Below are 12,719 nucleotides of genomic sequence, written 5' to 3' on the forward strand. Positions count from 1 at the left end.
ATATGCAAGATTATATATCTAGAAAAATTACCTGCTGAATCGGTAATATCTTTCATTCCTATTATACTCCTAAAAATCTTAACCGTTAGATCTTCATCAAATTGATTGATAAAGAATTAATTCTATTGCACCGAAGAATTTGTTTACATTTTTTTTATTATCGTGAAATAGTTATTAAGCTTCTTTTATCATCACTGTTAGATGTATAGTGATTCCACGTGTGATAAAAGAACAAGAAAATTTTGAGAAAGTGCATGTGAAAATGGACAATAATTCAATTTTATTATTACAAAATCTTTCGGTGCAATATTCTTTTATCCTCTAATTTAGTAGAGCAAGTTAGAGCAAGAGTCCAAAGAGAGCATTAACGCGACAACTTTCCGACCAACACAACCAAGTGTGTGTGCGCGAGGAGCACTACCAACGCCTTATCACCTCTCCAGCTCTCCTCTTTTCCTCCTCCTCCTCCGAACTCTGGAATCTTAGAGGCAAGCTATGAGCACTGCGGTCAGTGGATGCCACCACCAGAGAACCCAATTCTCACAGTTGGGCACCTCAGGACTCCATTACTCTTCCCCACCTGCATCTCCTCTCTTTGCCTTCCCAAAAAAGCGGTTGCGAGCCAGGTGGGTCCCTCTTGAACCCTTCCTCTCGGTTGTTTTCTTGGTTTCTTTCGTACCCATCTCATGAATTTGGAGTCGGGTTCTTGCTCCTGCTTCTCTCCTTAGGAAAAGTTTGTGGAAAACAAAAAAGATTGGATTTTGATGCATATCCATTTGGGTGGCTATTTTCTTGGGATACTCGTTGGCTGTTCTGCCAATTATGTGTAGGACACTTGAGCAGGATATAATAGAGTAATTATCTTGATGAAATTTGCTTTCTTAGGCGTTACTCGGTGGTCAATGGGCCTAATCTCATTTCTCAAGTAGAAGGGAGTTGAGGCCCTTTAAGCTTTGCTTATGATTTTGATGTTCATGTAGATGCCAATCAACTAGTGTTGATAAACCAAAAACGAAAAGGAATCTATTTGACAATGCCAGCAACCTTCTAACCAATTTACTAAGTGGGGGTAACCTTGGATCAATGCCAACTGCAGAAGGTGCTGTGACTGATCTATTCGATCGGCCTCTTTTCTTTTCACTCTATGATTGGTTTCTCGAGGTAATTGCTCTGTCCATCTACTCATATATTGTTTCTTTTACTATAGTTCTACGCAACATGAAAATATGAAATTGAAGGACAAAGACAAATTATGAAAATGGAATAACAGAAGATGAGAAAGGGAACATTATAAGAAAATATAATAGACAGTACTTGACTTTCTTTTGTTGTTCTGGGACTTTGGATACATCATCTCATATTGAAGAATCTGATGTTAGTTGACTTTCCACTGTTTCTCATCATATATAAGGCAATTACTTTTCCTATTGTTGACTTCTTACAGTTACCCGGTGTAAGGGTCAATCTAGCCATCTATGAAGTCCAAGATTGTAAATTGAGTTTCCAATAACATTTCTTTCAGAATTTCTCAGTTTTAAGTTAGACCAGTAATAATTTCAAAGGCTTTGGCATGTTGGCTATATGAAATTCCAATATTTTATTTTGAGTACAATATCTGCGGTAAGAAACATTATTGATGTCCTTATCTGGTTCACTAGTTATTCCACTTCTAACTGAAAATTGAATCCGTGATTAATATTTAAACAGAAAATTAGAGTCATATCCAGCTTGCACCTTGTTAACCGATACTGAACTGGTTATAGTTCAGTTAAGAATTTAACATTTGGCCTTCATAACTTTTCTTCTATGAGTTCTCTTTTGTTTCTTTGAATCTTTCTCCTACTTTTCAGAATGTATTTTGCATCTCACTTGTCATCCCAAATAATGTTCTTCTGATAAGATAGGGGTTATAGCTAAAAGTGGGAATTTCTACTTTCCAGAATATATTTTGGATCTCAGATATCAACCCAAATAATGCTCTTCTGATAAGATTGGGTTTATAACTAAAAGTGGGAACTTCTATTACTGAGTTTATTTTTTAAACTTCATACTCTGATATTGTGATATTGTTAGAGAAGACATTTCTACATTTCTAATATATTCTTATTTTATTCTTGCAGCATGGTTCAGTTTATAAACTTGCTTTTGGACCAAAATCATTTGTTGTTGTGTCTGATCCCATTGTAGCAAGACATATTCTGCGAGAAAGTGCATTTTCTTATGATAAGGTTTGGTTAGTTGCCTGATATTTGTTTGCTGCATAGTGGTTCTTTAGCTTCTTTAATATTTATTCTATGACAGATTGTAAGGTCTGATCGTTCATCACTGATATTCCTACTCTTAGTTTAGGGAGTTCTTGCTGAAATTCTAGAGCCAATAATGGGAAAAGGACTTATACCTGCTGACCTTGATACTTGGAGACAGAGAAGAAAAGGTTAGAAAGTTACAAAACTTGTATTTAGAATTTAAGTAGCCTTCTTGTGGTCTATGATACTGAACAATTCCATTGGTTTCGGTAAATATCTGAGCTCAGTAGTTTTCTCCATTTTCTCTTTTTTAATGATACCTTTGGTTTCAACTATGTTTTATACATCACTTTTATATCTAGTCTATGCAAGGGAATGGAATCTATTTGTGCATCTTTGCCCAAAGTAACTTAGCACACACTTATTTATGTTTTACGAAAGACCAATATCATTAGCTAGAAGGTAAAAGTTTTAAATTATAGTCAGTTCAGAAGTTGAAGAAGACTTTTAATGCTTATTTCTATTACTTTGTCAAGTTTGGAAAACCACCATTTATTGTGGACAAGCATCTCCTCACTTTTTCTTGAGGCAATAAGTGATATGATTCTGATTCTTCTAATGTGGATTCATGATGTCCAATCCTTTTAGTAGGTCACCCAAATTACACAGATGAAACTTAAATCAACTGTTTTGTGCGACTGGATATAATCAATTTCTTTTGAAGTCTGTCCAGCTGAAAATTTTAGGAGCCAAAGTAATACTTGGCATTAGGAATTTTAGTTAATCATTCATTTTAGAACTTGACATGGTGTCCTCATAATCCAACAACCATGCAGATCTGTCCAGGGAATTTACAGTTTTGAATTACAAGGTGGTCACTGAACATATTATATGGAGTCCCTATCAAATGTGTCTAATTATATCACTTTTCTTCTTTCTTTCTACTTCTCCTGTTCCATATGATACCCATTCCGTATGCAAGAAGTTGAAGAAACTTATGATTTTATTGATGTTAGTCACCCTAATGTCATAGTCATCGTGGACCTGAATATTCAAAATTCCAAATCTTTCTCTGTCTTGACCTATTTTGCTATGCTTTGCAGTTATTACACCAGGCTTTCATTCTCTGTTTCTGGAAGCTATGGTTAGTATTTTCACTAACTGCTCAGAGAGAACCATATCAAAGTTTGAAAAGCTCATTGAAAGTGGGAACCCTAAAGAAAAAGCAATTGAGTTGGATCTTGAAGCCGAATTTTCAAGTTTGGCACTTGACATTATTGGCTTGGGTGTGTTCAACTATGACTTTGGCTCTGTTACTAAGGAATCTCCTGTTATTAAGGTTGTTGAAACTTAAATTCTATATCTCATATTATAGATGTGATGATAATAGCGTGATGGCTTTCTCTTTAATGAGGTGTTTGCTATATACTACTGAAATTGGTTTTGTGAAGTTGGTTCGCTGAATTTTAGAGATATTCATTATCAATATTATTTTTCTGCTGGTAAATCATTAATGCTGCATTCTTCATAATATTCCTAACTTTTTCACCAGTGACTTTGAAAAATTGACACTTATCATAACAAAATCACTCGATCCACCAGAAAAGAACCCAAAAAAATTGACGGAAGTGAGCAACTGGTAAGGTGAAATTATTTTCTATAGATTGTAAGTTGTTCTATATTATCTAGAATCTTGTTTAGCTACTTAAAATGTAAATGTTGAATTTTCACTTAATGGACGAATGACATATAGTTTATTCGATATGCTAATCTTATCTAGAAGTAAGAATAGTAGTTACCATCTTTTAGAAGAGAACTAGCTGCTGAAGTTCATCTTTCTGAATAAAAGCACAATTAGTGTATGGATCACGACCATTCATCATCATAGATAACTACATATGTGTAATTCTTATTGGATGTGTGGATTGCGTAGTTTAGAATAATGTGTAGAAAAAAAATTGGCTGTGTAAATTCCAGTCCATTATCCTTGTCTATGGGGGTATGGGACACATTTGTTGACCTGACCAACATATATTTGTATTTTTAGTCGTATATTATCATAGATTTTTATGCTGTAACATGCTATTGAATTTAAATGGAGTGGATTTTTTTTTTCTTTTGACTCTTTCTATGAGCAGGCAGTGTATGGAACTCTTTTTGAAGCTGAGCATAGATCAACTTTTTATATTCCTTACTGGAATCTCCCTTTAGCAAGATGGATAGTCCCAAGGCAGCGCAAGTTCCGCAGTGATCTGAAAGTTATCAATGACTGCCTTGATGAGCTTATCAAAAACGCAAAAGAGACAAGGCAGGTTAGGAACAATTCGATAAGCCATTATTTAGTTAGATGTTGACTCGTTCATCTATAATTTATGTAGTTTATTGCAGTATCAAGTCTGCCAAGGCTGAATTTATCTGATAGAAAGAGTTGTGTCTAGGTGACCAATTATAGTGTCCGAGGTCATCTCTTTGTCCTGCTTCTTGATTGAGTTCCTTCTATATAAGCTTGGGACTTCTAAAGAAAGTTGGAAAAATATTAATGTAGCTTGCTAGTATTGGTTTTATGGATAACACTGAATTTATTTTTGTCTGTTTATTGTTTTCACTGGTTCTGATCTTGCTCGTTGCAGGAAGCAGATGTTGAGAACCTTCAACAAAGAGACTACTCATCCCTGAAGGTTGATTTTTCTCACTTAGTAGTTCTCCTATTGCTCAGTTCACTAAATCGTTAGGGTGAAGGGTATTACCTTGCTTCCTTTGTCTACCTTTGCAGGATGTCAGTTTACTGCAGTTCCTTGTTGATATGCGGGGAGCTGATGTTGATGATCGCCAGGTAAATCCACTTCATGCTTTGTTGTAACTACCATTCCTGAATTATTTAATTCTATGATGTTTCAGAAGCTCCACAGAATATCTTCTTGCAAAAAATTATGCATAAAAGTTGTCTATAAATCATACTTTTGACAGCTTAGGGATGACCTGATGACGATGCTAATTGCGGGACATGAAACAACAGCTGCTGTTCTTACCTGGGCTATTTTTCTTCTTGCCAAGGTATATGTGTGTTAATGCCATCCTTTATTTTGATTCATGATAGATGAATTGGTTGGGTTATGTAAACGCCTTATTTACAGTCTGATTTTTTTTTCTTAATGGTGTAATGCAGAATCCATCCAAGATGAGAAAAGCCCAGGCAGAAATTGATTCTGTTCTCAATGGAAGGGGGATAACAATGGAATGCCTTAAAAATTTGGAGTAAGTTATTGAATTCCTCCATTATTGAACTGCTAGAAGGACTTTCAGTACTACTATTTTCATGATAGAAAATCTAGCTGCATTTGTAACTTATTGACATAGCTAAAAGGTACTTCATGCTCAATCTTATATATGTGGAACTTCCTTCTAATTTTAAATGTTCATAGTTTAAAATGGGATCATGCTCAATCTACTTAGTATTGTTGTTTCTTGGAATATCTTATGTTTAGGATCAATTACATGGTTATCTTATCTCGAAAGAAGACAACTGCGCATGCGAATATGGACCTATAGAAGGCCACTTGTCTATAAAATTTTATCAGCTTGAAGAGCAAGAAGAAGAACAAAGGCAACAGGATCAATCACCCAATTAGCTGTCCCTGTCGCATTACAAAACAATGCAGCATTATGATATCCAATAACTGTAAATTTAGGATATTCCAGATTTTGAATTGATGTGGAACAGTGGAAGAAGATATCAGGTCTTGGTGTTTGGCTTTATACCATATTCTAAAACTTATGTAGTGGTAACAACAAATCTCTTAAGGACTTTACCATGTTCCTCTCTTGTTGATGCATAGAGTAACTTCATTGTTACCGATAAATCATGGTATCAGAGCCTAATCCGTTACAATGGCCAACTACGAGAAACTACTTTCATGGAGTCATAATTGACTTAGTTTATAGAAATGGCTCATTAAGCAGCTCAGTATTATAGAAATAAGTCTGCTACAACTATTGGCTTGATAAGCAGCCCATTATTATTATTGTTAAAGTTAATGGTTCTCTGAGGTTATTTGAAAGCCTCCTGTACCATAGATTGTTTGTTTTATTGTTTCATTGACTGTTTGAAAACTTTCTCTTTCAGCTACATACGGTTGATCATAGTTGAAGCTCTTCGTTTATACCCTCAACCACCATTATTGATCAGACGTGCTCTCAAGCCAGACAAACTGCCTGGTATTTTCTTCTGTGTTCCATTTTGTATAAAGACATTTGACTACTTGTTACGTGCTGCAGGATGTTTGTAGAGGTTCAGTTGCCTCATTGAACATTGTATGAATTGTTGAGTCGATCTATATTGGTAGACATCTTTATAGTTTGTGCACTTCAAAATTCCTGATATTGAAATGCTTTTCATGGGTACTGTATGTTTATGTTGCTGTTACAAGTATGCTATTGAATAAAGTACAATAATTTTATATATGCAATTATAATAGATTCTGTAACTAGTTCTCTTCTAGAAGATTTCTGTTCTTTTTTAGTTTGATACTGTGATTAATAGTGGGATAACTCCATAGTCTTTCTGGAACTTCCACAAACTTATCTTTCTAGTCATTAAGCTGTATTATTTAGACTGTCACCTATTTGAAGTTGATTTTGATGTCTTTTCTCCATATTTATGGTATTGGATTCTAAATGCTGGAATCGTTAGGTCTTATTTAGTTGATCTTCTTTCTTTGTAACTTTTCATTTCTGTGGTTGGTTAACATTGATCTTGTTCACATTCACTCTAACGGTGCGTTATAGTTTCATTGTTTAGGAGGATACAAGGGCCATGAAGATGGATATGAAATTCCAGCTGGGACTGATATATTTATATCTGTGAGTAGATAATCTTCTGGTGGAAAATTTAGCTTTTTCCTTGCTGTGAAAGTTTTGTTTGGCTAATCATCGTGCAGACTTACTATATCCAATCATGTCTATATATCTCAGTTTCTTCTCTACTTCGTAAAAAATTTGACCATTATTTCTTTTAGTTGATCGTTCTCATTTGATCCCAGTGAGATAGAGATATCTTACTTGCTCAATTTTCGTAGCATGCTAAACATCATTCATTTAGAATGCTTTGCAGTCTGCAGAAATATTGATCTAAATAGTTCTTGCTAACTTGGGTCATTAGTTTATATCGATTTCTTATTAGCGAGAACTGCACTGCAGGTGTACAACCTACATAGATCACCGTACTTCTGGGATCGACCAAATGAATTTGAGCCGGAGAGGTTCTTAGTTCCAAAGATGAACGAAGAGGTTGAAGGATGGGCAGGTTATGATCCAAGCCGAAGTCCTGGAGCAATATATCCAAACGAGGTCTACTGCAAACTTCTCTCCAGTGCATTTACCTCTTATTCCTCGCTCGATATTTCAAACGCATAACCAATCAAATGTCTCACCAGATAATTGCGGATTTTGCCTTCCTACCGTTTGGCGGAGGCCCTCGCAAGTGCGTCGGCGACCAATTCGCCCTCTTGGAATCAACGGTAGCCTTAGCAATGCTGCTTCAGAAGTTTGATGTTGAGTTGAGAGGATCAGCTGATGAGGTAGAGCTGGTCACCGGCGCAACTATTCATACCAAGAATGGTTTGTGGTGCAGGCTGAAGAAAAGGAGCTAAGAATTAAGATCCATACAACTTTCCGCAATCATAGTAATACGAAAAAAAAAAAATAGTTGTAGTTTTAGAAAACCTTTGTATTCTTATGCATATCTTCTTACGTTTTACCATATCAACTCAATAAATTTCTCTGGTTGAGAGATAGCTTGAGCAAATGGTTTTTAGCTCTCTCTCTCTCTCTTTGGGTTTGATACTGGATTTTGGATTCAGGGCTTGGATCCGACCCGAATTCGGGAGTCGGGAGGCGTGCACGTCGGTAGTTGGTAGTTAAGCATTGAAACTCGTCCGGTCATAGCGTGCTGCCCGGTAATCAAGCACAAGGGTGGGGCCCATCGCAGACCTAACCGTAACTAAAGCTAATCCTTTTTTTTCGCAAATAACACCCTGCACTTTAACTTTCTTATAAAAGTCAACTCTAAAACACCCTATATTTTGTCTTTATTATCATTTGGACCCGGACCCTGGATATTTATCATTTGGTCCTCAAAAAATCCTGAGCGTTAGAATTCTTAAATTAAATATAGATGTAAAATGAAGTCAATCTACGTACTAAAGTATTATACGAGAGGCTAAGTTGGTTGCTTAGGTAAAATCTAATCGGAGCTTAGATATATTCTATAGAAGACGAGATTGTGTCAAGACCCAAGTTTTTTTAAAATAAGAAATTTTTATAAATCACATCTTACATTTTATTTATTTTGTAATTCATAATTCGTCTTTGAGTATTTTATAATCTGAGCTATTATTTTTTTTTTATAATTCTCATTTAACATTTCGATATTATTTTGACTAATTAACGTCTCCCACCATTTCCTCTTATTTTCTATATTTTTTCATCATCTTTTTTATCTAACTTTTTCATCGGTCGACTTTTCTCATTTTCCCTGTTCCTTTACTTTTTCTTTGGAAAAAAAAATTTGAAAAAGAATGTGGTATTTAAATATTTATAAATTATTATGTATATTATAATAGAATATTTTTTTAATTCCGTGTAAATTAACCGAGTGTTTAATGAGATTTATAAAAAAAACTGAGGGGTCAGGTTACAAAATCATCAAACACGAAGTGTGAATCATAAAATAGATAAAATTATAAGGTGTAATTTGTAAAAAAAAAGTCTTAAAAATAATGCAAAAGACTACCTAGGATTATCTCGAAGAATGTTTTAAGCAGATATATATTTTCTGCATTAAAAAAAAAAAAGAGTCAACTTGCAAATATACAAAGGGAAGGAGTCTTTTCTCAATAAATTTAAAACCTAGGTGTATATTTGCAAAAGAGAAAAAAAAACATGGGAGAAGAGAAGGATCGTAATGATGATAACGCTTATCTTATCTTACCTTCTAAGCTCTAATCAATCCATGCGATTTGAAACAGATGAAAGCTAAAAATATCCGGTCAACCTTTGACTCCTTCACTTACGTCACCCCCCTCGTCACCGCTTCGTCCGGTTCCCATTAGGGCGGGCCCCACTTGTCGGCGCGCTGGAGCCAGAGAAGACTAAGCCGAGCCGGCTTCGAGAGGCGCTTGATCGCTATCTTGGCGTCTCTTGTCATCAATTAACAATTTTAGGTGTTCCCCCTAAATAAGACAACACGCCTAAAGTGAGCACAAAGTTAAACCTCTTTCTTCCTTTTAAGAGTGGACTTGTCAAAATAAATAAATAATTAATTAAATTTTTATAAGCACATATAACTCTAATTACGAAGAATAATTAATTTAAAAATCTCTTAAATTTAAGGTCGACGTAGTGAATTCCTTCTGATCCATCGAAATATAAATTTTGACCAAAATAAAATATTATATTTTGTCGTAATCCTCAAAGATCAGTCGGAGAATACCCATCAATTATCTCTTAGATATACTGAGAGAGATCAAATCTCGTGAAATATAACATTTCAACGAAAATGAAAGGGAAGACATGGCCACTTTGGATGAATATTAGCTTCTTAAGTGTTGAAGATAGAACACAACATCTTTTGTTGGTGTGACAATTGGCCATGAATTATGAAACCACATTAAATGTATGGTAGAAGTCCAATCTTTCACGCTAAAAGACTTTGATAATTAAAGCATGTGTTCTTAGGGTTACCATCACCGTGTCTTAATCTATGGTGATCGATGAGGTTGTATGACTTTGACTCGACCCTGTAGATGAAAATATTAGCTTTTCTTCCTCATCTTTGATTTATTCCTTTTTCACCTAATAGAAGACTGACTATTCTCACATATTAATTTTTCAAACCATTTGCACACTTTCTCAACAAAAAAAAACTACCTTTTAGGTGACAACCCAATAGTATGGGAAGATATCTATATCTCATTTGTCTCCAAACATGATATAAATATTTAGTGAAATTTATCAAATACCTTTCGTATATTTTTCTTTTGTCTTTATTATTATTCACACTCTTACTGAGTAAGAACGGTTATCATATAAATAAGTTAAATTTAATTTGAGATATTTTAAGACTAAAAAAAAAAAGGAGAAATAGAATTTAAATTAAACGAGAGATACTTTAGTTTTATATTTTAAAAAGTAAGGAAATATTCTCTATTCCGAAGTAATTTTAGTAAATTTTGGAAGATCAAGGAAAAATTGGATCTAAGAATTAGAGAAAGAGAAGTGGAGTGTGAATTGGTTGCTACGAATCAAATGAGAAAGGGCTTTCTTGGATGCTTCCTTGAGAGAATGGAATCTTGCCTCCCACATTTACTGAGACCACCATAGGGAAGTCAACAAAATGAACAAAGGAATAGATGCATATGATGTAGAGATGAAAACAAATTCTATGATTCCCTATCGTTTTGCATCTTCAATTAACGATTATTAACGATAATAAAAGTCCATCTATGCTAAATATGGTGAATTAAGATAATTTTTTTATTTAATGAAAAGTAGCAGCAAGCTGTTAAGAAGATTCAAATTCATCCCGCCCCAATTGATCAAAGAGAGCAAAGTCTCTAAGCGACTAGGGCATATCCCCTGAACCACTATTCCAAAAGTAATATCTCTTAAGTTGATTTAGATTGAAAGCCATATTATCTTGTATGTATGTGCGAATTACATAATCATTTACAAATGATTTATAAAAAAAAAATATTTATATAAAGTATGATGTATAGGTATTGGAATCTTGCCTCCTCCCCCGATGAGGTCCATAAGCTCCGTTAAGGCGAGCTCCAAAATCACATTATTTACATTGATGTTGTTGAGCTGCCTAAAGCACTGGCATAGCTCTCATGGCTTCTGTCCCTTCTAATTTTCTAGCCCCATTTGCACATAGAATTGTGTGGAGCAAAATTTGATCGACACCTTTCTAGGCCATAATAGGAGAATTTATTCTCGCCTAATTGAGATATATATTAAGGCCCAACCACTAATACAAGAGGTCGAAGGGTCAAATATTTACAAAGACAAGTTACGATGCATTTCTATAAAAGAGTTAGCTGACCTAATTATCTTACAGGCTCTTAAATTATCAAAATAAATAAATGCTAATCAATTATAAAGGAAGTATATATATTTTTTTTACTAGTAATCCAGTATCATTAAAGGTTCATGATTTAATTATGAAGGGTAAAACTGGAAATATAGCGAGGTAAGCCGAGCCAGCTAACTCCGAGAAAGGGAGAGCTCACACAAGTCAAAAACTCCCTAACCCAAAGTGACGTCGCCACTAGGGAATTGCCACGTCATCATAAATTGATCAACGACGCTTCCCCGAACCTCAGCCCTAGCTTCCAGAAGGCCCATCAATCCCACGCGCCACCTCATCCGTCCGTCCGTTCCATTCCATCCACTCTACGATCCAACGGACCAAGCCTCGTCTCGGTCATCCTTTTGACCCCCACTCGCCCCTCTCCCAAGTCTTCTATATATACTCCACCGAACTTTGCTTCCTTCCTCCCTCCCCATATCCATCCCCTCATCCTCACCTGAGCTCTCGCACAAATCGCCATGAGCGACACTAGCTCAGCCCTAGCCGATTGGGCTCAGCTCTACCACCACGGGCTCGGGCCCAGCCCGCCGACCGCGTCGGCCGTGGCCGACTCAACACTAGTCACCTCCGCCGCCGCCGCCGCCACAAGCTCAAGCCCTAGCATCGAGGGCCGGGTGGGGAAGTCGGCCCGGAGGCGGTCGAGGGCATCCAGGAGAGCCCCCGTAACGCTGCTAAACACTGACACGACCAATTTCCGTGCCATGGTCCAGCAATTCACCGGGATCTCCTCCGGTTCCTACTCCTCCAGGAGCCTCTCCAACGGCCCGGTCATCAATTTCGGGCTCGGTTACGGCGAACAATTCAATCAAGGAGGAGGGATGGTCATGCCGGTCGATCATCCCCAGCAGCACCAGTATCATAGGCAATCGTATCAACCGCAGCAGCACCACCAACAACATCATCAATATCACTACGACGAGTCGATGTTCGCCGCAGCCGGAGGCGGCGGAGCGGAAGGAGGTAATCATAACACCACCACCACCACCACCAGCAACAATAATAACAGCAATAATGTCTTTGTCCACGGATTTAGCAACTCCAGCACTAACTTGGAGATGAGCGACGGGCTTATCTTGGATGGCGTGTCGAGCCGAATGATGCCAAAAATGTCATCCACTAACAATAGAGTCGACGGGTATTTTACTTGAGATTAAAAAAGAAGGTTAGGAATCTTTTGGTTTGTTGAAAGTGAGAAATTATTATCTCCCCCCCCTTCCTTCGTTTCACCGCATGTAAATATTTGTTGTCATTGTCACACTTATATTACTTTTATATAGTTTAGTAACATCGAATCTTTCTAGAATGTGCTTGTCTTAATATTT

At 36.3% G+C, this 12,719-nt stretch overlaps 1 protein-coding gene across 1 annotated transcript; it reads left to right on the forward strand.

Annotated features, from left to right (window-relative positions):
* The first annotated feature begins 341 nt into the window (after window positions 1–341).
* Window positions 342–8,049, forward strand: LOC140793793 (cytochrome P450 97B2, chloroplastic). The gene is made up of 14 exons (XM_073145492.1): window positions 342–626; window positions 981–1,161; window positions 2,121–2,228; window positions 2,350–2,434; window positions 3,350–3,585; window positions 4,385–4,558; window positions 4,877–4,924; window positions 5,020–5,079; window positions 5,214–5,300; window positions 5,413–5,501; window positions 6,370–6,461; window positions 7,045–7,106; window positions 7,443–7,592; window positions 7,679–8,049. The coding sequence occupies exons 1-14, from the start codon at window positions 496–498 to the stop codon at window positions 7,892–7,894; spliced, it is 1,719 nt and encodes a 572-aa protein (XP_073001593.1). The 5' UTR covers window positions 342–495; the 3' UTR covers window positions 7,895–8,049.
* Window positions 8,050–12,719: the final 4,670 nt, after the last annotated feature.

This window comes from Typha latifolia, chromosome 8 (assembly GCF_019914945.1).
Source record: "Typha latifolia isolate L0001 chromosome 8, TyphaL0001v2, whole genome shotgun sequence".
Taxonomy (NCBI): Eukaryota; Viridiplantae; Streptophyta; class Magnoliopsida; order Poales; family Typhaceae; genus Typha; species Typha latifolia.

Coding starts and splice junctions, on each gene's coding strand:
- LOC140793793 (XM_073145492.1), top strand. CDS start 496: ATGAGCACTGCGGTCAGTGGATGCCACCACCAGAGAACCCAATTCTCA. Junction 5,080..5,213: donor CTGATGTTGATGATCGCCAG/GTAAATCCACTT, acceptor TACTTTTGACAG/CTTAGGGATGACCTGATGAC. Junction 7,593..7,678: donor GAGCAATATATCCAAACGAG/GTCTACTGCAAA, acceptor ATGTCTCACCAG/ATAATTGCGGATTTTGCCTT.